At 42.3% G+C, this 26,763-nt stretch overlaps 1 protein-coding gene across 1 annotated transcript in view; it reads left to right on the forward strand.

Annotated features, from left to right (window-relative positions):
- The first annotated feature begins 4,695 nt into the window (after window positions 1-4,695).
- The window catches only part of LOC146207268 (nucleolar pre-ribosomal-associated protein 1), a 91,730-nt gene continuing 69,662 nt past the window's right edge, over window positions 4,696-26,763 (forward strand). Inside the window, exons 1-8 of the mRNA XM_084579699.1 lie at window positions 4,696-5,010; window positions 7,753-7,898; window positions 14,834-15,121; window positions 16,591-16,687; window positions 18,084-18,166; window positions 18,662-18,841; window positions 21,404-21,525; window positions 24,239-24,434. Coding sequence (XP_084435825.1) covers window positions 4,824-5,010; window positions 7,753-7,898; window positions 14,834-15,121; window positions 16,591-16,687; window positions 18,084-18,166; window positions 18,662-18,841; window positions 21,404-21,525; window positions 24,239-24,434 — 1,299 coding nt within the window. The 5' untranslated portion in view covers window positions 4,696-4,823. The remainder of the gene's footprint in view (window positions 5,011-7,752; window positions 7,899-14,833; window positions 15,122-16,590; window positions 16,688-18,083; window positions 18,167-18,661; window positions 18,842-21,403; window positions 21,526-24,238; window positions 24,435-26,763) is intronic.

Consider the following 26,763-nt stretch of genomic DNA (forward strand, 5'->3'; position numbering starts at 1 on the left):
TTAAAATCTGGGGCGACACTTAATTTTAAGGGAATATAGGCACCAAATTTTGGTGGCATTTTTCTTCTCGTCAATGATGCGTAAGACATTCCTGTATATGGATCACAGGCAGTTTTCGCCTACGACGGCTAGATAATTCTTAATTGAATTTTCTTCTCTCACCAATTTTGGTTTCGGTTTCAGCAGCCGAGAGATTGCTGTGACGTCACAATCAAGTCTATGTCACGCACGGCATTAAAAAACAGCGATATAATCGCTGACCTTTCACTCGTTGCGATTCCTGTTCCTGAGGTGGACTAGCTTTAGCATTGTAGTGAACTCAAACGACATAGGAACAATCGTGTCCCTGTTTTTTTCATTCCTCACGTGACCTGGACTTGACTTTGACGTCACAGCCATCACTCGGATGTTGAAACTGAAACAGGTGAAAAAAGAAATTCAGTTATAAATTATTCAGCTGTCTTAGGCGAATATCACATGGTGGTCCTTGTATAGGGATGTTTTACACATCATCACAAATGATAAAACACGAACCCAAAAATTCGCTGTCTATACTCCTTTAAAGGACCACTGTCCAGGGAAGGCCCTTTTAAGAAAAGGAGCCCAGTGTTTCGATCAGGTACCGGAGGTAGTCTGTGCAAAATTCTACAGCGACACGCGCGCCGCAAAGCATCGAAAATACAATTCAAAGCTCCCTCATGCTCTCCTTTGAGAAGCCAGCTTCACCACTCCCTGCGCTGGCCCGACGGGCCACGATAATGACGTACGTATCGGGAACGACGTCCATTGGTCCGTCTAGCTGACTGACGGGAGAAGGATGGGTGTCTACCGCTCGCAGCGCGCTTTTCCCTCGCCACGGCCAGACTGAATCCAGCGGCGCGCGCTCCCTCAACCGTTTTTTTTTTTTTTTTTTTTTTGCACTTGCGGAGAGCCACGCCCCACCTCCCGCCAAACGCGGAGGAGGAAGGGGAATTTGTATTGCGGAGGCTAGACGACCTCGGGCAGGAGAGTAAAAAACCTTTGCGAGGGAACGGAAGGAGAGAGGCAGGATAGAATCGGGTGATTGCGGTGGCTGTAACTGCGTTATTAGTTACTCTTTTCAAAAACATTTTGCGGCCTTGCGTTCCAGGGGCGAAGTCTCACAGTCACCGGGGAAGAAAATATTTTCGACCGGAGGGTGGACAGTGGGCCTTTAAGGGTAGGACATGATAGTGGTAATGACTCCTGTTTGCGAAGTCTCCTTGCAGATCCTTGTTCGCATACATGGGCTTTGCTACTTGCCCGATTAGTGATCCCTTAACTTCTTCATCTAATATCTCACACATACTCTTCATCATCTGTCGTATGTGAAAGGCCACCCGACATAGATAAAACTTCCCACTTAACCAAGGTGTACGAACCTGCCTGCATGACCTAATGGTAACGTGTCTAACTCGGAATCCAAGTGTCCTGGCAGGCTAATTGTGATCTCCCCATCCTACATGAAGGGAGAGGTTTGAGTTGTCAGCTCCTGCCAAATCAGCCATGTCATGTGGTCACATGACGTCAGGCAACCCTACATCGAGTCAATGTCGAGCTATGCCAGCCACAAATACCACCTGCCAGAGCCATGCCTGCGATTTTTCGGTCACAACGTCGACGCCAGGCTTTCTGGTTGACTGGGTCTTTAAAAGGTGCCCAGCTGCCTTACATAGTAAGTACTAGATACATCCATTTGATGAGGCCTGCCATGGTGGCTTAGAGGCTACAGCTGCAGAGACCAGATATCGTAAGATCCAATCCAGGCCAAAATTGCATTTTGAAGGAGGCTAAATGCAAAAAATGTTCATTGCATGTTTTCACAGCATGTTCAGTAAATCCAGGCAGACAGAATCAATTAAGCTCTACATAGCACCATTTGTATTTAAAAAATTGGAAGGGTTCAACACTGCTGAACCGAATATGGAGCGAAAGCATTAGTTGCGGGTGACAGAGCATTTTTCTTCTTCCCCAGCCCATATATAAAGCCCCGCTTTAACCAAGCCGTATGAACGTGCCAATAGGGGTAACATTAATGTCAGGGTCCTGGCAGGCTGATTCTGACATAATTGTCCAATGTGAAACGAGACCCAGGTTGGCAGCTCCTGCAAGGGGACCACGGACACGGCACACAGTGACAAGCGGTTAGACCTGGCATAGTACTATTGCTCTCGCAATAAAAGTTTTGACCAAGCATTCTTTTCTTCCTTCATATGACCAAGGGACTTTACTAGCACTGATAGCGCCATGCAGACTACAAAAAGTGGTCATAGTGCCACTAGGCTTGTTTATGGCACGGAGGTATTAAACTGGATCCTGCAATCCACTAAAAAACCTATTTCCACTTTTGAGCGAGAATTATATGCAGCTTTAATATGGCGTTAAACTTTAAGAATTTTAATATTTGATTTGCGCTTTGCTGTTGTGGTTATATTCTAGAATCTTAAAAGCAGCTCCAAAATTTGGTTCAGTGTTTTCTTCCTGTTAATAATGTATAATTGTTTACATGGATCGCCCTGCAGTATTTGCCTACAACCACGGAGTAATTTATAATTGAATTTTTTTCTCACTTTTGTTTTCAACAGCCAAGCGATTGCAGTAATCCCAAAGTTAAATACCTATAGAAATGTGAGGGATAAAAATACTTCAATGTACTAATCACTCCTCCTTCCTTTTGATTCAGTACATACAGAACTCTAAAACCTGCCTGCCTTTTGCTGTTCATTTTGCTTTGCAGTTTGAAGAATTTCATCCATGGTTTGCATGTCAGTGATGTTCAACTAATAGAAAATTTTATCAAAAACGTTTGGGTTGTGCATGCTATAATTATTGCATTAAGAATGGGAAAATTTTGTGAGAAAACTTTGCTCTTTAACGATTCCTCACTGAAAGCTCTGCCTTTAACAGAGGGCATATATGGGTAAGTTTACCTCATGGTGTTAGTTTGAGTGCGAGTGCATGAGTTCTGTGTCTGTTGTACTAGTACCTTCTTGCTTGTCTTGCAGCTGCTTGCAGAGTTGCGTTTGAAGCTTGTAAGGTAGCATTGTAGCATAGGTCATTAGTGTGTTTGCAATTTTTGTGTGCACAGCTGCTACTTCGGAACTTTAATGTAATATTTCAGAAAGAAAACAAAAAGTCATTGTACCGGTTGCTTATCCCCCCCCCCCCCCCCCCCCCCCCCCAAAAAAAAAAAAAAAAGTAATTATTACTTCGATGCTGTGGTTCGAACACCTATTCCAGCGATCAATACTGTTGGAAACAGCACAGTTTCACCTGGGCGCTCTTTAATAATATCCTCGATCGCCCGCACCATGCAGTTCGCACCGGGGCGGCCTGGTGCGCACCATCTATCCTCGATCAACTAGGGTGCCTCGACGCTGACATCGAGGCACCCTATCGATCAACCGCACTGGTGCGCGCCCGCTGTCCTCGATCACCGGAAGCGCCCCTTGCCGGGCCAGTGGTTCGCATCGGTGGTTCGCAGGGGTGCAATCCCGGCAAGCACTGCAGAACGCGTGCTGCAGAGAAGCCGCTTTGCCCTGCTCGATGTGCTCGCGTCTACACGCAGACTGACGCGATGGAGAAAAATAGTACGGATAGTTGCCGCAATCGATAAACTGCTGTCAAGATTATCTGGTTACGAAGACGGTATGACAATTAATCGACCTCACACAGCGTAAACACAGTGAATGCCCGAAAGTCGACCAGGTTTTTTCATCGGGCTGATCATCTGGCGCCTCAACGATAGCGAGCGCCTGTTTACGATTTTCTGCTTAACATAGCAGTGTGCAGAGCCTTTGACACGTCAAGCGTGTAACGTACGTCATGGCCGGTCTCGAGGGAGAGCTCTCCCTCGCTCTCCCTCGAGACCGGCCGTGCGTACGTCAGGTGCCTTTCACACGTGGCGATGAGGGGCCTCCCAGAAGCCCTTAGGGACATGGGCTAAATTTCAGTATTTATGCGGATGACATCAATCTCTGGGTTAACCAGGGTAGTGATGCGAGCATTGAGGAGCGCCTGCATGCGGCGGCGGACACTGTCGTAGACTACGCTGCCAGTAGGAGTCCACCATGCTCGCAGTCACTCCGATGCAAGCGCAGCTGGGAATTTGACATTAAAGTAGAAGGAAAACCAGTTCCAAAGGTAGATCAAATCAGAATCTTAGGGCTATTCATTCAGAAAAATGGATATAATGATGGAACAATCAGAAAGCTAGAGGGATTCGCCACACAAGCCATTGGAATATTTAGAAGATTCACGTTGAAAGGTTGAAAGCAAGGTAGGACGAGGCCTGAAAATACCCTCCCCTATAACTCCGCTGAACAATAAAAAAAATAAAAAATTTATATTTTAAAATTAAATTATATCAAACAAGCTAAAGGCATAGAAATTTTGACTTGATGTTTGTTTGATGATTAGTTTTAATTAGAAAAAAAAAAAAAGCTTTGACGTGCGGATTAAGATGGATCAAGGATGGATTGTATGTCGTTTACTTAAAATCTTATCAATGCATCCTAGTTTGTAATATTTTGATGTTTTTCTTAGCGCCACAACTGATTATTTGTTGATTTTTAAAAATTGACGTAAAAAAAATTGTCAAAAATTGTCAAAAAGTAAGTGGTCAAATGGCGGGAAAAAGAAAAGCTCTGGAAACAAGGGCGACACGTGACATAGCAATGGCCGCGCACTAGCGATCAAAGTATGAACTCGTGGTTTCGCTGATCGTGGTAAAGTCAAGTGCCATATAGTGCTGGTGAACCATCTTTTATTGTTGTCAGTGCTTTCCCTGAAGTGAAGTATTCTAAATGACTGCACAGAAAGTGAAAATGCCTAAAAAACGGAAGCACGATGAAACTATTGACAGTCTTGACACCGGATCCGAAGACCCAGAAAGTGCGCTTCCGGAGAAAAAAAACAAAACTGACACCGAAAGTGTATTCTGCATAGAAAAATTTCTCCTTGTGCTCGACAAAGGCGGCAATGTGATAGAAGGTAAACTGTTTTAAATTTACCTGCCACTTGAAATGATCTCAATGAAATCTTTTTGTTGGACCTCGTGAAAGCGAGACGCGGTCCTCTGAACGTCGCGCGTTTCCATGTCTTTAACACAATTCCATTTCCAGTGAACGGGTGTAACTCCTGGTCTTTCAGTGGAGTCCCATCGTCAATAGGACATGTAGCCCTCGTCAGTATTCCATTCTTCAGATTTATTTGAATATACGAACTTCAGGTACCCCGCGCAGTTTAAAAGCCACTTCACGTTTGCTGTCAAGAAGGCTTGTGTGCTGCCTTTCGCGTAGCGATTTCTGGTTTAATAACATTGTTTTGCTGTGAAAAGCACGGGATCTGTGAATCGCACATTCATTCTAACAGCTCTAGTGAGGTTTCCGAGGTAGGACCGAGGAGGCGATCGCGGCGCACGTAGGCTTTTCGTTTCCGTCCGCACACCGCTGTTCCAGCATAAGCAGAATGCATTCTTTTTCTCATTCACTTTTGTTTGGCGCCGTTGACAGGTTCTGACGGACTGAAGATAAAAGCAATGATATAAATAATAATGATGATAATAATAATAATGGTGATGATGATGTTGATGGTGGTAGTTCACAGAAAATGATAGGCGCAGTATCTGTCACACTTGTTCTGTGGACATCTGAAACGCGCCGTAAGGGAAGAGAGGAAGGTGGGAGTGAAAGCGGAAGAGTAATTTAGAGAATAGAAATTGCAGAGTAATTTTCGACCAGCTGAGGATCTTTAACGTGCACTGACGTGCACTGACATCACACAAGAACTGACAAAAGAGGGCAGCGGAAGATGGGTGGCTGCCCCTATCGCTATGGGGGTGAGAATAGGGGGGCCTCTGCGGGGGCTCGCCAGTGGTTGTACCTGTTGTAAGCCGTCATTGCACCCACCGCCGTTTCGGTGGCAGACGACGGCTGTTGCGACATGTGTCTTTCTCTCCCCCTCTTCTTTTTCTTTCTTTCTCTCATTGTTTAATTTCTCCTCTGTCTGCACGAGGCAGCGGAGGTGGCTCAGCTACAGAGCCAGTAGCAGGCCCATGCATTTTTTCCTTCTTCCTACAGCCGCAACAACAACAACATTGCACAGCACACAGACACCTCTCCATTTCGCCTTCATCTAAACGCAGTCGCCAAAGGCCTCAGTGATGCTGACAGACTGTAAAACAAAACAAAAACATTGCGACGTCTGAGATGGCGCCAGCATCCTTCGTCCTAAATTTTGAAGCTCAGAACAAGAAGTTATGTGCACAATGTATGCAGAAAAATTGAAAATATCTGCGGGCACTGCTTGGTGCCCATAGCATCGCTCATATGCAAACCCATCATCATCATCATCAGCCTGACTATACCCACTGCAGGGCAAAGGCCTCTCCCATATTTCTCCACTTAACACGGTTCTGTGCCAGCTGCATTCACTTGACCCCTGCGAACTTCTTAACCTCATCCGCCCACCTAACTTTCTGCCGCCCCCTGCTACATTTTCCTTCCCTTGGAATCCAGTTTGTTACTCTAAGCGACCATCGGTTATCCTCTCTTCGCACTGCATGTCCTGCCCATGTCCATTTCTTCTTCTTAATTTCCGCTAGATTGTCGGTAACTTGAGTTATTTCTCTGACCCACTCTGCACGCTTTCTATCTCTTAATGTTACCCCTACTATTTTTCGTTCCATAGCCCTCTGGGCTGTCCTTAACTTAAGTAGAACTCTTTTGGTTAGCCTCCACGTTTCAGCCCTATAGGTGAGTACAGGTAAGATGCAATTGTTGTATACTTTCCTCTTGAGCGATACCGGTAAGCTGCGGTAGATGCAAACCCAAGCAAAACAAAAAAGAAATGCGAGCAGAGGAGCTCAATTGGTAGAGCACCGGATGCAAAATTCGAAGGTGATAGGTTTGGATCCCACCAGCAGCACATGCTGTTTTTCTTCTACTGCCTAATCCCTTATCTGTTACTTCAAATTGATCAAAACACGCACACACATCTGTCCTATCTTTTGGGCCAGTGGCTGTTGACTTTTGACTCTCATAACAAAGCCCCTCATTTCCCTTGCATTCGTTTGCTGCAAAAGAGGAGATGTGTCCCAATAAAATTAATACCATTTCGTTGTACGTAACTGGAAATTGAACATAATTAATATGCAACTTAAACTAAATGGAACATAAAATGGGAGTCTGACTTCAGTAATATAGCAGCATGCAACACTCTTTTTTCCAGTTGGCAACAAATACTGTGATGTTATTAAAAAAAGATTAATCAGCTGATGGACTTTTTTTTTTGTGTTAGTGATGTGACATTAAGCACCTTTTTTTTTAGGTTTGCTCTTGGGGGATACTTTCATCCAGCTTTAGTGTTTGCAAATAGAAAGACGAGGTTGTGCCAGCTTTGGTTTGTTGGAAAGTGCGTGTGGATACTGAGCAGGCATTTTAATTCAAACTCTGGTTTTAATCTTGTACTGTACAAGAGACCATGTGACAGCTGACATGAGTTTGAGTGCAATAGGTATGCATTTAGGAACATCTTTAAACGAGGAGACGGTGTGCGTTTTCTATGGCTCAGCACCTTTGCCTTTGTGCTGGAGTGATTCATATGAAATGTGTATGAGTGTTGCAACGGCTGTGCCTTTGCTATGGCAGGTGACTACTTGCTGCATTTTCATGCAAACTTACACAGTTTGATGTGGTCATCATTGCTAATGGGCCTTTCCTATGGTGCATTCAGAACTGTTCAAGTTCGTCAATGCGGCAGACTCATTTGCAAGTGGAGAAAGTACAGTGGATGTTGTCAAGCAGTACCTGGATAGAACTGATGGCAGCTATCAGTGCATCACCTCAATCCTTGATGGCGCCAAGACAGGCTCTGTGGTGGTAAGTCGGTTTATTCTGTCTGTCAGCCTTACTATGTTCATTAATGGGGGATATACTCTGGGAGTTCCTGGTGATTTATGTTACTGGAAAATGTTGCTCTGGCTCAAAGCATCTGTAATAGAACCTTCTCACTGGCCATTCCTTGATGCAAAGGCGTGGTTGTTCTGTCCTTGAGTCCACCTTAGCTATATAAAATTGATCTTACTGGCATCCCCTTTGAATAACGGTAGTGGTGAGCACCACTTTGCCTGGTAAATGAAAGTGGCTGTTTTACTTACATTTTACTGTTGTTGTTGTTTTTTTTTCAGTTTACTTTTACGTCATATTTTGGTTCTTTCTCACTCTATTTTTTTGTTCTAAGCTATGTTTTTTTTTTGCCCTGTGATAGTTAATGCAAGTTTTTCATTAAGTTTTAATGTGCCAGTATTCTAGTTATCTCTGACTCATTGCTACTGCTGACATATTAATTTTGTTTTACTCTCCATAAAATTCAAAAATTTTGTGAGCCTTTTAGAGTTGGATATAAAAATTTACAGTGTACCAGGGCAGGTATTAACATTTCCTACACTACTCCTGCATACTACACTACTGCACTGCCCGGTTCTAAGACAACCCGGTTTGGCCTAAAAAAAAAAATAAGGCACTGCCTCTCGAATTTTCATATTTGCTTCTGAATTTTGCTTTTCTCATGTTTGTATTCATGTAGTGATCTCTTTGTACCAATTTTTTGTTGCCTGTTAACAGTTTCTGTTCTGTGGACTTTCTTTTTGATGTTTGTCGTAATATCTTATCCCCTGTTGTTGCCTATGTAGCCTACTGTATCATTTCGTGCCTTTTTTCTTGACCCGGTTTTTACTGTACGGTTTCACGGGATGTGGCACTATCTGCATAGCGGGGGAAATTTGTCTGCTACACATAAAGTGGTTGAAAACAAATTCATAGGGACGAGGCAGGCGCAGTCAGCTTCCATGAGATGACAATTGCACATGCGAAGTAGTAGGTTCATGTTTGACAGCTGCTACCATCTGTCATTTGCACCTGTCTCCAGCACAAACTATGCGTGATGGGGGCTAGTTTTCAATTAGTGGAGCTTGGCAGAAGGCATGCATGAAGAAGTTATGTAAAAAATGCAGGTTGGAGACATTATATAAAATGCATTCTTTTTCAAAAATGCCTCCAGTATACTGCCGTCTCAGTGCAATGCTCATGGCACTTACCCTTTTCAGACATTTTTCATTGTATTACTGTTCAACTTCATTGGGCTGATCTCATGAAGACAGTGAAAACCTCAAGTAGAGCCCAAGAGCTATCTTGAGGATAATTGAGATTGTGTTCATTCTACTGGCTTTTTCAACAGCTTAGGAGGTCTGAGCTCTATTTAAGAAGGTAGTTACTAAATTGGCAGCAGAAATAATAGCATAAGCTTTTACAGGTTGTCTGTGTACTCAATGTCTCATCAACAAAGTTATTTAGAGTTGTCTCTAATGTATTACATTCAATGACAAAAGTTTTGAACTGTCCATGGCAAGATGACTTCTTCAATGAAGTCAGTATACCAGTACTTGAAATTTGTAATGTATTTTTGCTTAGTAGGTTCAGTTCTTTTCTGTGACTTTACATTGCAGTTGCAGTGCTAAATATTTTTTGTTTCATATCTGAGAGCCTTGCATATCGATGTTTTACAGTTTCTTTCTTTGCCATTTAGACAGACATCCACGTTTAATGTGTCTCATGTCCTGAGCTGTACATATGTACAAGGTATGCACTGAAACGAGGTGTACCCGCAACCACCTGCCATTAAGCTTGCATGTGGGAAAGACCTGCAGTAACATGACTTGCTTACTTAGCAATGCCAGAGCATTTTGAACTGTTCTCTACCCAGTGTAGCGGTAGACAGCCAAGCTTGTGTCTGTAGTCACAGAAAAAGTCATGTTAATTGTTGTTTCCTTTCTTCTGAACTGCAACTATTCTAATTTTTTTTATAACACTTTAAAGAGAAAATTTATTAATTCAGCTAGGGCATGTGTTGCCATTCAGCTCCAGCTATCAGCATTCAGCCATCAGGATGTTTATCTGAAACTATCGTCAAGTGACAGGAGGTATTTGCCGCGAGATCGACCTAGAGGTGGCGCCACCGTTGTTTCGATAGTGGGGATCGGCAGTTAGCGGCGCTAGCAGAAGCACGCTTGGCATATGTCTGCTTCCGAGTTTACGGCAGGTTTGTTGGCGATGAAAACGTGCCTTATGCAATGCGTTATCGATTTACTGTTTAGAGTGTTCTAATATTGCAGAAAAAATATCCGTAGATTTCACAAATGCAAAAAAAAGAAAGGATGCGCGGATTTTAGGAAAACAAGGCACGCAACCGGGTTTACTAGCATCGCTTTGTACACTTTTTGCATTGTACGGCGCTCACAGGCCTGATACTTGGGTCTGAACATGACATATCTTATCGCCCTTTTCAACAATGTTCGTGTATCTTATACAAGTGAGACAGACAAATTGAGTGTCAAGTCCATGGAGATACAAGGTTCGTGCTCTGACTTGCTGTACTTTAGAATGAATCGAGGCAGCCTGGTTCATTATGTCGTACTTGACTCGAGGTTGAGTGGCAGGTTAAATGTATCACTGACAACGTACTGCCCGGCGGGTTGCCGTAAACTGAGTGGTCATCAACTCTGGCTAGACAACCAGGCACAAGTACTCCCTAAAAATGAGATTACGCCGACACTGTACAGGAAACCTCGCCGCACAGGCAAGCTGACTGCTCACGTGCAGAGCGGTGAGTGGATTGAGTTTGCTGAGCTCACAACAAGGCTTCTTGCGACAGATAATCTGGTGTTGAACTGTGAAATGACTCTAAATGATTTCCTGAAACCGAATTTCTGATGTGTGTGATGTTTATAAATGGTAAATTAGTAGTGCAATTTTTTTTCAATGACAATTAATTTCAGCAGCATGTGACAGAACTTTTACACATTTGACAAAGTTTAGGACTATCAGCGATTAATTTTTGGTAACGTTAAAGTGCAAGCTACGAATCGGTAGCTGCGAAGATATCATAAAAACTGCTCTTGGTCGCTGTCACGTTATGGCAAGGAATTTTGAAGGCAGAAGATTTCTTTATCATTGTAATTATTGTTGAGCAGTGACTTGGGGCGGTTCTGTCGTTTACTTCTAAAACAGGTGCCGGACATAAAAGTATTCTGAAAGAAATTGAGTTCATCTTATCATGTGGCTATAAATATGTACTTATTCCCGAACTAAACACCGATGGTTAAGCCGGTATGAAGCTATTTTACTCCCCTTGTCAGAAACAGCCAGTTTGCTCGAAAGACTGCACAGACGAAAAGGGGTTCTAATGATTGTAACGGCCGGGCTACCAGTGTACATTGATCTATGTGTATTATGTAATATTTAGTGTAACAGGTGCTGCAAAGATTTGTTTCTCAAACGTTCCAGCATTTCGCTAAAGCGAAATGTGCTCATTACCTCTGTTACGGATGCGCAGAATCCTTCAACAGAAAACAAGAAAGAAGAAATTAAATGTATGTATGGGTTTAGGGGCGGGCCTCGGTGTCGTTGACCACATGGGATTGTTTAGCGTGCAGTCAAATCCCACAGCCGAGGAGTACCTTTCGAAACAGCCGTGATCGCACCCCCCGTTCTCGAAATCGGCAGTCGAGCGCCCTACTACTGACATACCGCGACAGAGGTTTAACAGCATTAAAAAAAAAAAAAAAAAAAAAAGTACTCAGACAACTCTATCGTAGATACAGAAGGCATAGAGCGGCTTGTTCAAACTGGATTTTGCTGTACAGCAGTCTGCGGTTGCATGTTTCAGTAGTTGTGGTATTCCAAACAAAAACGGGAATATACGATTTTAAAGCGTTTGCGTTAATTAAGTTGATTGACGGCCGCAACCTGTTTTGCTTTGACACAACGCCTAACGACAGCAGCGCTTCGTTTGAGACACTGCTTGCCAAAGAATCTCAAGCGTCGAAGACAGCGACTGATGATGTCCTTTCCAGCATGAATACTCAATATGGACAAGTACATACTTTGTGTTTTTTTTTTTAGTGGAGTGTGGGGTGATTGCTTGTTCATATTTCTTTGGAAGAGGCAGATAAGTAAGCGAAAGCGCACAGGAACCACGAAACAAACAAAAATCACTCTTGTGCACGCCGCAAGCACGCACATAAATCACTGCGGGCTGGCACGCGACGCAAACGCATCCACGCTGGGTAGGGTTCACCACTAGGTGGTGACTCAGCTCGATTTTCGAGGCCAATACAGTAGGCATCAGAAGATACTGTTCCTGGTTCTCAGCATTTTAAAGTACATAACCATGACACACCAAGCACCAAAGTCCTCTAGTTGTGCTTTGTTCTCAGTGTGACATTAAATCTGCATTACTCTCTGTACTTTGTGAGAAAACTTAAGTTGCTGTGCTTAACTCATAGTAGAAGCAGGCAGCTTGAGCCTGTAATAAGAAAGCTTCAAATAAAAAGCTGAAGCTGTTGTGGACTCTGCCGGGAGGTTGCCCATGGTTCATTACTTCTCATTACTATTCATTTCTCTTGATCTGCACCGGGTGTCCCAGCTAACTTGGACCGAGGTTTTAAAAAATACAGTTTGCCCTAGCACAGTGAAACAAATTCAGAGCTGTTCAGAGTCACCTATGCTAACCTCCAGTATTTTTTCGTTCACTACAGTTGAATAATTAGTAAATACTAATTAGCAATTTTTGGCTTGAGAGAAAAAAATGTCAGTGCAAAAGTTGTAGATCTCGAAAACGGATAACTATGTTGTCTCCATCAAGCTACGGCTTACACCACCCTATTTATAGGCCTTCAAAAAATGCTGTCACGTGAACAGCTGTTACTTTAAATCATTCGCCAAGTGCGTGCAACCAGCTTCATCATAGAGAGCACGGCCAAGAAAAGTGAGTTTTGTTATCTCGGACGCGTCTCAAGGCTTTAAAGTGATGCCGCGGTCATGAGGAAGTTTTTTTTTTTATTGTGCCAGGCGTCGTTTTCGGCTGATAAAATATCACTTTAAGTAAACGCTAATTTCATGGAGACAACATAGCTAGCTATTTTTCGAGAAGATTCGCCCATTCTTATTAACGCGAAAGCGTTACTTCGCTATGTTCACAGAAACTTTTGCATTGACACTTTTTCACTCAGGCCAATAATTAAAAATAAGCTAATTAGTATTTACTAATTAATCAACTGTAGTGAACAAAAAAATACTGAAGGTTAGCATAGGTGACTCTGAACATCTCTGAATTTGTTTCACTGTGCTAGGGCAAACCATATTTTCGCCGCGGTGGTGCAATGACCCCCGACTACTGTGCCAGAGTTCCCGGGTTCGATCCCGACCACGACGACTGCATTTCAATGGAGGCGAAACGAAGTGGCATCCGTATGCTGTGCAATGTCAGCGCACGTTAAAGATCTCCAGGTGGTCGAAATTACTATGTAGCCCTCCTCTACGGCTCCCCTTTCTCTCTTTCCACTTTCATCCCCACCTTCCTCCCTTCCCTTACAGCGTGATTCAGGTGTCCACAGAGCAAGTGTCATAGATACTGCACCTTTCCCTTCCTGTGAACCAATTATTATTATTATTAAAACCTTGGTCCAAGTTAGCTACTTGATGGTGCTCCTAAATCACTGGTGTGTCCACTCTTTCAATCTTTTACTGCCATGGGCAACCCTTCACAATAGTGATCTGATAGCCATGTTCACTTTATTTACCTTGTTCCAGTTAGGTTGCCCTCATCTCATCCACAATTTAGCGAGTCATCTTGCTCCAGCATTTATGCACTATGGTTACGGTTTTCAGTGATGAGGGGATCTAATGGTGGAATGTATTAGACTTGCAGTATATGTTTGAAAGCAGGATATGGCTATAGGCCAGCTGGTAAAATAATACTATAGACCCAAAGAAACACCAAAATAGGAGACTGGCTTTTTGGGCTTGTTGGGGTATAAACTTCAGCTCATTTTTATCAAAAGTACTATTCATGCTTCTCCTTTCTTCTAACGTTTAAGTCACAATCTTTTTCATGCAGTGTGTTTCAAAAGCTGCATGTACACCTCACCCACCTAGGGCTTTGCAGAAGAAAAAAGAGGGTTGTTGTTGTTGTTATGATGGATAATGTCGTCGTTAGGATGGTAGTGGCTACTGTGTGCGCTTTTTAGCATCAGCTCTGCTGCCATTGTGTGGCATAGATTTTTTAATATTTATTATTTGAGGTTCCCACCTTCAGTGCATCGCATTATTGTGTTAGAACTTTTAAGTGTTTTTCTTTGAAAATGGGCCACTGTGGTCACTTCTTTTACTTGTGCTTTGCAATAAGAAAGAATGGTCCAATTTGGCACAAAAATGCAAACAATTTAGAGTAATGCACCCTTTGACTGTCATTGCACTGTGCCTGCTTCCGTTATGCAGGGGTTTAAGGTTGGAACTGAGTGCATGTAGTTTTTGTACGAGGATGAGCTATCATTCTCTGATTCACTTAGTAAATATTCATGTAGGAAAATGAGTAGACTGCAGGCACAGCCATAACAAAAACAATGCGCAACTGAGTACTTGTCATCAGTTGAGCAAAGTGGAGAGTGATAGCACTGCGTAAGTGCCAGTAATACACCAAATAAGTGCCACTTGTGATAAAAACAGCTGTTCCTCCAGAAAAGTTGATGAAGCATGTGGGCTCCACCTTAAGATTAGGAGCCCACCTTATTTAGGTGGGCTTCTAATCATATATGGTGGGAAGCACTAAAGAAGGCAAAATCAGCACTTTTTGCTTCTGGTAGTCTGAAGCACAAACAGAATAGCTCTTTTAAGTCTCAGAGGCAGCCTCCACTTCCAGTAGCACTGATGGTCCTCTTCTGAGGCATTTCTTGTACCTTCTTTGTCCTCTGCCACAGCACAAGGTTGTATACCAGGCCCTGGAGCGCATCCTCTGCAGGCTGCCGGAGGACTTCAAGCAGTATGTCAATATAGCACTGGTGTCTGCGCAGCAGATGTTGCAGAAGTATGGCCGCCTTATGCACATGGCCTTGTGCCGCACGGCCAAGTACGGCATGGCCAGGGCTGCCCTACGCCTCCTCACCGCCATCGTGACACTGGGCCCCGAAGGGGCACGCTATGTCACCAGCGTGGTCAACTTTGAAGCTGCTGACTTCACGACGTGGTTCAACACGCGCAATCGCAAGGTACACAAGGGCCTCTTTCTTCCTTACTTTTTTTATTTACAGTCAGTTCCAGATATTTTGAACGTGAAGGGAATCATGGTAGAGTTTGGTATATCGATAATTCAATACATAAAACAGGCCCCTTGTATATAGCCTTGGCTAGCAATGCCAGGGCTCATGCCACACAATGAAAATTGCCTTTCCTAGACACGCGCTAGTTGCATTGCTCCTGAAAATGTGGAATTGGCGGTACAATGTCACTCCTGTCGCATGGTGTTCTCCTAGCCACGTGATTTTCTCATGCAACTTGACCGGCAGATGATACTCTCATAGCCACATGGCATTTGAGGCCCATAACTCAGTATTTTTGGTGGCCCACAAGTCATGACTATGACTTAATTTTTTGTATGGCTCAGCACAAACCCTTAGCCGTGTCTTTAGTTATGACTCTGATCATGACTATGACTCGTGACTTAACTACAATGACTCACACGACCATGAAAATGGCATATGACGGGGGGGAGGGGCTAAGGAATTTTCTTTTTTTGGTAAGGAATGATTTCAGGTAAAGACTTGACAGGTTTGAATTCTCTTGCGGGAAGATATTTAAGTTCGATTGTTTTCGGTGATAAATGCATCTAACAAGTGTCAGCATATCTAGAAAGATCCTGAAAATAAATTTTTACTGAGAGTAATAATTGGGCAGAGGTCCTAAAACTTTTTTTGTTACTTTTGAGCCAAATGTAATGTGCCATCACTTTTTGACTCTCACTTAATCTCATATTACATATTTACGTTCCTTTGTTTACAACGACAACAGAAAGAAAATTCCTGATCAGAACACCATTATCAACATGCGGCTTGAGAGTATAAGTAGTGCACATACATTGTTGGAAGTACTCTTCTGATGAAGGTAATGTTAATTATTTTAGTGTTGACAGGGCTGGTTAACAGTCAGTCTAAATTATAGCGCACAGGTAACATGATTAAATATCTGCTCCCATCATGCATGCTTTCATCATTTAGCTGCATGTTGCAACAAAAGTTATTGGTCTGTCTGCTATAAATTATTTAGGTGCTCTTCATGTAAACTTGCAATAGGCCAAAATTTGTGAAAAGGAGGGAAGAAAATGAGAGGAGAGAAAAAGATTAGGTATAAATTTCAATTATTCATCCAACAAATATCTTTGTTGGTTGGTAAACTATGGACAGCCGACGTCGAAAATACTATTTCCAGAATATTGATTTTTTTGGAGATTCCCCAAAGGTCTGTGTCCCTTGTTCAGTTGTATGCAGTAGTGTTGGCTTACCTTTTTTTCTAGGCATTTGCTGGACAGTACTGATACTTTCATTACACAGCATATCCTGTGAAAACAGTTTCACTATTTTGTACTATTGTGAATAGTCATTGTTATCAGAAGTGCACATCATTCTTCGATCCTTTTTTCTTACCAATCTGCCTTCCTTTCTCTCTGGCTCTCATTTTATAGGATCCTGAGGATGTCAGAACATGTGCTGTTTTTTTGCTGATGTCAATCCTTGTTGTTGGAAGCAACTCCGTGGCACGCCAAGTCCTTCAGGCTAAAGGTGAGCCAGCTGGTCCTTTGTTTTCTTTGTATAAATAATTTATTTTGTTTAGGTTGGTAGTGGAGCAGCCTGCATGATGCACATGTAACAATCAGCAGCAAAAATATTTTCATGATGCCTAAATAAAAAAGAAAATCTGCAGGAAAGGCTAAAAAGCTAGTTCTCACTGCGCTTTTAATAGGGCTTGTATGAGGATGTTGGTCACACTGAGAGCACTCAGGGAAGGATATATTGAACATTGATAATTTTATTAAAGAATCTAATAAAAGACATTTAGATACAGTTAAATCTTGTTACAAGAGACACTGTTACAAGAGACTGGGTTATAAGAGACATTTGAAAATGGTTCGTTGGTTTTCCTATGTCTGCCATGTTATCAACATTGCATACAAGAGACACGGTTACAAGAAACACTCGGTTACTAAGGACAACTTTTTCAGGTCCGTGGAGTAAATTCTTCACTATTTAGAAGAGACACAACCCAGGTGTGCTCATGCAATGCAGCTGAAGCGTACCAACTCGTACATGATGCACTTAGATTCCCTTAGCTAAATTCTGTTCCATATCAGTGTCCTTTTTGTTGTGTATGTCAGGAACTGAGGAGTGCTTCCCCATGATTGGAAAGTCAAAACGGCATCGCATTACTGTTACCTACGAAGCAAATCAAAATGCACGAATGACATCCAGCATTTTTAACTCCTTACTGTTAAAATTTGATCACAAGGTGAAAGCTTAGAATCCTTATGTGTTTCTCTTTGTGAATCATGTGAGGGTGACGAGCCTATAAGCATCTGAGGTTGACCTCCAGAATTTGGGAAGGAATACACTCTGCACTCACAAAAATACATACTAGTATGAATAACTCCTTTAAGCTTTCCTGAACAATTTCCTATTAGTGCATGTGAATGCATTTATATACTGATGTGCAGTAAACTGATCAACACAGTGATTTTAGCATTTTTGGTTACAAGAGACCTTGCTTACAAGAGACATGTTTTTCGGGTCCCTTGAGTGTCTCTTGTAACTAGCAGTTATTTTTGAATGTGTGGTGGAACTAAAGGCAGGAAAAGTGTTTCTTCAGTGACAAAATTACTACATTGACAATATGTTTGCTGATAATACGGTAGTAATTACTCACATCCACCCAAGCGCAGCCATACGGTTACAAAGGAAAGCTATGCAGCTTTCTTAGAAGCTTTGTAGTTAAAGAAAAATTCGTCCTGGTGTTTTCTGATATGTCATGGTGTTTTGTTGGCATGTTTGCTGTTGTGCATAGCTCGAGTCTTGGCACTTTAATGCGATTTGTAATATTGAGAGCTATTGTCTTGCAAGCTAAAGCATTCTGCCATTGCGTTGCATTGTTGAGCTTTTCGTTATTGCAAATTTTCACTTCCAGGACTGGTGAACAATATATTTCCTGGCCTCTTGTACGACCGTGCATCTTTTATATGCAGCTTTTTGTCAACATTTCAGACAAAGGTAAGTAAAAGAGTAACATTAGCTCAGTGACACGGAGGGCACATTGTCCACGCTGTCGAATTTCTGCCAATGCAATGTGAAGTACCAGCTGGCATAACTTACCTGCATATGTTAGGAAAGCACGTGCAGATGCACATCCGCAGCAGCAATACGCGACTCTTGATATTAAGTTCAACTTCGTAAATGCCACATCAAATGCATGATAGGTGCTTTATTTTTTGTCTTCATCTTCAAGCAAAGTGCAGATAGTTTTTCAAATGCTGATTGAAGTACTGTGACATTGCAGGACTGTGCTGGAAAACATAACCTTCAACATTTCATTGCCTTGCTCCAAAACTTTCTGTGATATACCAGTGATCATTAAGGACCTTCTTAGGGCCACATTGCTTCTGCATCATCTGCAACATCGCATCGGATCCTGCACCATACTTTCTCTTTTTTTTTTTTTCTTGAGACTTATGCTTACAGTGCTTCGCACCTCTTTCTTTTTTTGAGGTTGTAGAAAACATGTCCTTCACCAAGACCATTAAGTTGAAGATGCTTAATGACAAGACTCTGAAGTATGTCACTCAGTTGCTGAGCTGGGAAGGACCTAAGCCGTGGAAATTATCCGGCAGATGGAACAAGTACAAGGCTCAACGGGAGTCAGAAAAGGAGGATCCTGAAGCTGTGGTGGTGAGTGCTGTGCTGCATGTATTCCATTCTTCTTGTCCAGTACGCCTTCTATTCTGACCTTGTGTCTACCTTTGCCTTACTGAAACTGGGCTTGAAAAGATGTTGACGGTCATATTCTAATGCAACAAATACCATATTTACTTAATTCTAAGCACCCCCCTTTTTTTTTTTTCACGATCACGATGTACAAAGTGATGAGGGCGGGGTGTTTAGATTTATGAAATATGCAATGAATCCCATCCCCCCTTTTTCTCCTTTTCATGGTGATATTTTGACGAGATGGGCACAAGAAATAATTCATTTGGCTAACAAACTTGGCAAACATCTTCAGCAAACACAATTACACTTTGCCTTAAGTTCAAGCTGTAGGCACTCTCTACAAACTCGTTCCGACTTCTGTTGCGTCTCAAGCAACCCGCACCAAACCAAGCAACGCGCCCGCATTACCCGTGAAACCTACCAAGCGTTGTTACCAGGCCCACGTAACAACACGCTAACTGCGTTATCGGCATTACTTTCGGCCAGTTTTGGACGCAGCAACTCATAAAAATGGAGTTCACACTGTAGACACCACTAAGGGAGTCTGACAGATCCGGCTCGATGACAGAGTGAGCAAGTGTGCTTGGTCGCCTTGGATACACACTCTTTTTTTTTTTCAGAAAAAAAAGAAAGAGGTGCTTGATTCACAAAAAATACGGTGTGTAGAGGTGCTGTTTTTGACTATTCAAGTACTAGTCAAATCCAAAGCCCTATATACCCTACCCCTTTGACGTAAAATGTTTAATCTGGGCGAGCCTTCTCTTTTTGTGTGCCTACATGGCTTATGTGGGACGGGGCATGGTGGATCATGTTGCATCAGCATGTTGAGCTGGAAATGGGTGGGGAGTTAGGGTGTGGTAAAGGAGGAGCATCATTTTCAGTCACCAATATCTTTCGTGTGAGTGAAGCCAGCTTAAAAATTTTTGTGCTGTCATGACAATTGATAGAGTACTAATTATTTATGTGCTTATTCTAGCCTTAGTAAATCTGAAAAGTTTCTTCAGTGAGCCAAATCTGCCAAAATGGAAACTGAGAAAAACGTGAAAGGTTTTTATTCACACAAATTTCAGGTAGAGCCATGCTATTATACGCTATGCTTTGTATGTTAGAGCAACTAGACACAACAATTTAGTGAAGAATGCAAATCATTTAGTCTGTATCAGCTTGTAAACTTTAAATTCTGCTTTTTATGTTAAACTCTAGGTGACCCAGTTTTGTTCAGAAAGCTTCATAATTAAAGTTAATTTTAAGCTTTATTTATGAAAATAATGCCTGAAATGATTGTACTGTGAATACTGCTGGGAAATATTTAGAAAAGTCATTGTAAGCAATCAAGGACACTGCTTTGCTTCAATGCAAGTAAGCAGAGGCACAGAGCAAGCTTTTTTGTAAGCGTCTCTTTTTATCCTTCATACTTTGGCAGTAGAAACGTGAACTAGCTAGAATGTATGCGATCTAGAATTAATTTACTTCTCTTTATTTTCTAAATTCATGATTAGTACGATTTGGTAGACATGTACTGGATGCAGAAAAGACAAGAGGACATTGGCTACGTAGTATTGTTGCCTGTATGTTTCTGCTATTTCACTTGTAATAATGAATTGAGCAAGCTACTGCCGACTAGCCCAACTCCTTATGCTTCATTAGCAGCAGGACTAACGATTCCATCATTATCATCATCTTTTGGGTTCAGATCTGCCTATATCTGTATATCCTTCACACTCGATGCGATAGCAGTGGCTGGGGAACAGTAAATAATATAATACTTGAAACAACTCAACCTATAAGTCTCAAGCTGGCAAAATTTGCTCTTACTAGTAGATTCGGCTCACATTTATTGTATAAATCAGGAATTCCTGGCTCATTTCTATCTTTACATAGGATTTGGGAGCTGGTTTTCTAGGCTTTACTAATCACCGTCCATTCTCACAGCTATTCCAAAAATACATCTATGGATAAGCTGTTTGTAACAGACAACTTTGACTTAGCTTCGGTTTCCGTATTTGGATCATTAAAAAAATATATATATCTGATGTCCTTACTTGTCCTTACAGTAGGATCTGTCGATCACATAAAATAATTTCAGAGTAATACAATGATTTTTCTGCTTGTTTTTATTTTTATTATATATGCAGTTGTTAAACCAGTATAGACTCCTTTTTGTTTAAATTACAGTTCTTTTTTTTTTGTATTGCATATTTCATAACATGTTTCTCATTTTCACTTCGTCTGTGCACATCTGTTACTCATACATGCAGAGGTCAGCTTCATTAAGTTATTCGCCATGTTATTATTCCAGGAAAATCAGCAAGGTTTTTTTTTCTCTTTAATCGATGCAGCATGTGTTAAACCTACATGCTGTGCCGCATATTTTGGTGCTCTTTTAGAAAGTGTAGGTAACTTAACGACTTTTTTCTGGAATAATATTCTTGGATCCATTGTTTGCTGACATTTGCAAGTTTATTGAGTATATCTCATTGTGTGAAGAACATTGGCAACATGTTGTGTTCTTCTCATCTTCAGGAAGCATCGAAGGAAGATGTAGAATTGGTGCAGAGCACTGCCTACAAGTTTCTGATTTCCGTCTGCTGTTCCTACAAACAAGGAATCCTGTTCCGAGACCCCAGACTGGGGCAGTCGAGACAGTGAGTATACGAGGACATGGCATCCATATTGCTTATGATTCTTTCCTGAGCATTGCTTTTTTTTTCCTTTTAACGTCTATTCTTCTCCTTCGACCAGTCCTCCTTCATACACTAACACTACACCAGTACATAGTGCCAAGAGCTGAAATTAGACTCCTTGTCTTAGATTTTTTTAGTTGGTTTAGTGAAGCAGGCTGTAGGGCAGTGTAGTACTTCCTAATATATGTACTACTGATTTTCATCTTGGCTTGAAGAAGTTTTCTGCCAGTGTTGTGGAAATAGTACCATGAAGCTACATAATGGTGGATTATTGGCATGCATTATCAAACATTCCTCTGCACTGAGGCATATGAAAGTGGTGCAAAACTCACATTTTTCTCCTGGCATCTTTTGTAAATCTGAAGAAGTCACAAAAGTACCGACTGTTTAGCATTAAGAGTGATGTTTTCAATTAGTAACACTCCTTTTTTTTCTTTTATGATTATTATTCATGGCCTGACTTAATCTGAGGATAAAGTAAAACAAATATTATTTAGAGGGGAGAGTTCCAAACAGTTCCAAACATAGCTCAGGGGTCATATTGACCATCACCAATGATGTCCTCACCTAAGGCTCTCATGCATTCAGAATGCTACTGTGTTATGGCCCAGTGTTTTTTGGAGTGCACATGCAGATGGAGGGAGGTCTTCTACAAACAGGGAAGGGATGGGGTAGCGATGGCAATGTACCAAAGGAAATTTAATCTGTGAGAAAAGAAAAATTGAATTTATAAGCAGTTTAGCTTAATTTTAATTGGCATATTGTTTATGATAAGAATGAGCAAAAAAAAAAAAGAATTTCATGTAGTAGTACTACACAAATAGGACCACATATTATACTAGTTTTTTTTTTTACCCCTCAAAAAAAGACACAAAAATACCTTACTCATATACATTTTTTTATGTTCTTGGTTTGTACCTGAATTTGAGTCCGAAAACAGGCATCCTCCTATATTTGCGACCCCTTTTCAAATTCGGGGGCAAAAAATTGCTTCATTTTGTTGACATGGTTTTCATTGCTCATATAGCAGAGCTACTATTACTGTTACTACTGCCATATTGCTATTTAACAGGCATTGCTTGTTTCTCGCATTATACAGCATAGCATAAACTTTTTTTTTCTGTTTGACTTTTTTATAGTTTGTTGCTTGACTGTAGTTTGTTTGGTTGTGGTTTTCTTTGTATATCAAATAACACACTGCAGTCTGTATCTGTCTGCTTAACACTTCCCACATTTATTCCCATCGAGAGCTCTATATATTGACATTTTCAGTGTATTATTTTCCCACTTTACAAGCTCTCCTGCACAGCTAGAGCCATCCAGTTGATAATAGAGGAACTATTCTTTCAGGTTTCCTTTTCTGACGTGATTTAAAACACCTCCGAAGTCCTTTGCACATGTGCATTGTTTACATTATGGTGGCTGTAGCGCATGCGGCTGCTTCACAAAATTGACATTTTCTTTGAGTCTGATCCATCTGTGGATAACTTTTTCAATAATGACAGCAGTGTGGATGCAGAAGACAACTTTGGCTTGCCATATCTTAGCACGGGTAGTGAAACTGGGTCAAACCGACCCCGAACACCAATAGGCATCTGCTGATAAGTTTCGTTTTCTTCTCCAAATGGTTTCATGGCTGCTGTACACAGATCTAAAAACGTTCCTGATGGTTTAAAGGTCACAATTTTTATCTGCCAGGGGTCAGTGCCAGTGTATTTTAGGAGGAATCATCTGCCAGCAGATGCAGAGGGAATCATGTTTTTCGCTACGAAACCACCAAGTGTCAACCTTGGCATTGCCTTGCCTACTGGCCCAATATTCACTAGTGATTGCATTTTCTCACATAACTAAAACATTCTGGGCATAAATGTTGATATTTACTTAATGCACAAATACCTTCCACTGAAAGCATATATTTTAACTTCTTATATATTGTCTGTGTGAAAAAACATTGAAATTTTTATAATTTTTGTCTTTGTAGTTACAAATTCTTAGTGTAAATTTTAGAGCATAAGCTCTGATGCTGCTATTCTCCAATATCATTCATCTGGTAAAGCTAGATACTGCAACTGCACCAGTTCCATCTGTGCCTCACCACAACTGTGCCAAGCGCTCAGTTCTTTGGCTTGCTGCTGGCCAAACCATGAGTGGCACCAACCTCATAATCACATAACCACCAGCTGCTCTGTGTGTTCCTCTTCTGCTGGTTTAAACCGGTTCTCTCGCCGCCACGCTCACTTCCCGAGTCTAGGCATTGGTGATGCGGTGCCTGGGCCGTCGATATCTACACTCTATCGCAAGTGTCAGGCTGAATCAGACAGTCCTCCTGATGTAGCCCAGCGTGAGGTCTACCTCACTAGCCATAAGGAAAGCAGTCTCACTAGGTTTAAAACAGAGCTAAACCATGCATAACAAAACTTACACTCGTGAAGTAGGTTCAGCCATGTTGAACCCTGCCAATTGTTTATGTTCTTTTAAATGCAAATGCTGATTGGGACTGATTTCACTGAAAAGAGAATTTCCTCTGCTGAAACAAATTGAAAGAAATAGTTAGCTACACCATTTAAATAATACCATTTTTCCAATGGGCAGGAAGGTGTTAAGTATTCATGCTTGCATGCTGAGCAGTGTCGTGCACCCCCGCTCAATGAATGATGTTTTTCCTGTGGTGAAGGAATCTGAACTTTGTGGTCACCGCCACCCTGCTGACCATGGAGCATCCGTACGAGTACGAGCGCTGCCTCTCCTTTGTGGTGGAGGTGCTGAAGGCTGCACCCGACCAGATTGGCCACTACCTGCATGGCTGGCAGCCCATCCTGATGTATGCCACGGCCGCCACTGCGGAGAAGCTCATTGACCTCTACACCAGGGTGAGACAAAGCCACCACATATATATATTGTTACGTGCTTAGTGTGCACGAGGGGGTGGGGGGGTTATTTATAGGGATCGGTCGAAACAGGACCGCGGCGAAGCATACAAACGTCGTTCTGCTCTTGTTCTTCTTTCTTCTTCACCGATCCACCCGACTGTTCTTCATCTTTCGTCGATGTTCTGCGAAGGCGCGTGACATTTCCCTCCTCGCAGAAGAAGCCCGTCGGGCGAGTTACATAGAACCTCTGGATTGAAATCGCTTGAGGCGGGCTACATGTACCACCTGAGACTGCCGTGACCGTTGACCATTTGCAGTTAGGCGTGCTATAATGCAATTCAGGTCACTGATGTGCTCTAATACAACAAACGAGCCGCCAGGAACATAAGAAACTCGCTGGTGTCAGGCGTCGTAGCGGTTCTTAGAACGTTCTTGCGAAGATAAAATTCGAACTGGCCAGCTGGCGAGCTTCTTCAGCTCTGCAGTGTATGTTAGCAAGAGAAGGCTCGTCATGAATGAAAAATTGCAGTATGGTGTCGAGGCCATAGTGAGGCGAGCGAGCATAGAGAAGGTAGAAGGGGCTGTAGCCTGTTGTCTCATGTTGCGCTGTGTTGTATGCATAAGCAATGAACGGTAAAACGCCATCCCAGTCCTTATTACCTGCAATGACGTACATAGCCAACATGGTGATGAGCGTCCTATTAGTTTGTTCTGCCACACCGCTCGTTTGGGGGTGATATGGTGTGGAGTGGCGAAAACTGCAGGCGTTGAGGTGAAGAAGTTCTTCGACAATGTCCGCTGTGAATTGGCGTCCACGGTCACTAATGACTGCAGGAGGGCCGTGCCGAAGAATGACAAATCTAAGTAAGAAGGGAGATATTTCAGATACAGTAGCGGATGGTATCGCGGCTGTCTCACAATAGCGATTTAAATAATCTACGCGCACAAGGATCCATCGGTTTCCTTTAAATGACCGTGGGAAAGGTTTTAAGAAGGTCAATGCCAGCTTGCTCAAACGGGGCTGTTGGAGGTGTGACTGGCCGCAGTCTTCCCTGTGGACTTCCCTGTCGACAGCTTAAAGCGCTGGCATTGCACGCAGCTGGCTACATATCGCTCAATAGTTGAATGCATCTTCAGCCAGTAAAATCGCTATTGTGTGCGGTGGAGCGTTCGGGCCACTTCCAAGTGCCCAGACGTGGCATTGTCATGCATAATTTCTAGAACTGTGATGCGTAGGCTTTCCGGAACGACAAGAAGTATGCGTGCTCCCCCAGAGGCGAAATTATTCTTGTAAAGCAATCCTTCGCGAATGCAAAAAGTGTTCTTCATAGGATCTTTGGCGGAATCAAACAAAGAGGTTAATGTTTGGTCTTTGCGTTGCTCAGTTCGGAAAACAAAATTGGGGAAGGTTTGCAAAAATGAAGCCAAGCATTCATCTGCGTTGTCATCAGTCGTTTGAAGCAGCAAACGCGAAAAACAATCAGCATCTGAGTGTTTATGGCCGCTTTTATGCACCACAGTAAAATTAAACTTGTAGGTGTAAATCCCATCAAGCGAGTCGTCCACAGGGGTCTCGTACGAGGACTCACGAGCTAGCAAAGGGAATGGGGGGTCGGTCACTACAGTGAAAGCATTCCCGCACAGATAGGAGCGAAAGCGTTGTACAGCGCAAACAACGGTGAGACATTCTTGCTCCGTAACTGTGTAATCTCTTTCGCATTTACTCAACGAGCGGCTGGCATACACTATCACGTGCTGATCGCGTCCATGGCGTCAAAAGAAATTTCAGGTAACGGAAAGCCGAATCACATTCGCTGGTCCAATTGAATGGTGCATCTTTATGCAGTAGACAAGTGAGTGGGTAAACGATGTCTGCAAACCTTGGTATAAAGCGTCGAAAGTATGAGCATAGCCCCAAAAAGCTCTGCAGCTTTTTTACTGATTGGAGCACGCTGAAACTTTTGACAACTTCAATTTTCTTGAAATCTGGTCGAACGCCTTCTTTATCAACTAAGTGACCGACGACAATTGTTTCACGATCCCCAAAATGACATTTCTTTGCATTCAGTACAAGGCCAGCTCATTCCATGCAATCAAGCACGATATCCAGACAGCTGTTGTGCTCACTAAATGTTTTGCCAAAAATTGCAACGTTGTCCAAAACACAAACAAATTTGTCACTTTAATCCACGCAGGATTGTATCCTTGAACCGCTCGAATGTGGCAGGTGCATTACATAATCCGGAAGGCATAACATTAAATTTATAAAGTCCGTCTGGTGTTACGAATGCCGTTTTTTCTTTATCTGCAGTGTGCATGGGGATTTGTC

This window comes from Amblyomma maculatum, chromosome 1 (genome assembly GCF_055883805.1).
Source record: "Amblyomma maculatum isolate TAMU_Amacu chromosome 1, ASM5588380v1, whole genome shotgun sequence".
NCBI classification, from domain to species: Eukaryota; Metazoa; Arthropoda; class Arachnida; order Ixodida; family Ixodidae; genus Amblyomma; species Amblyomma maculatum.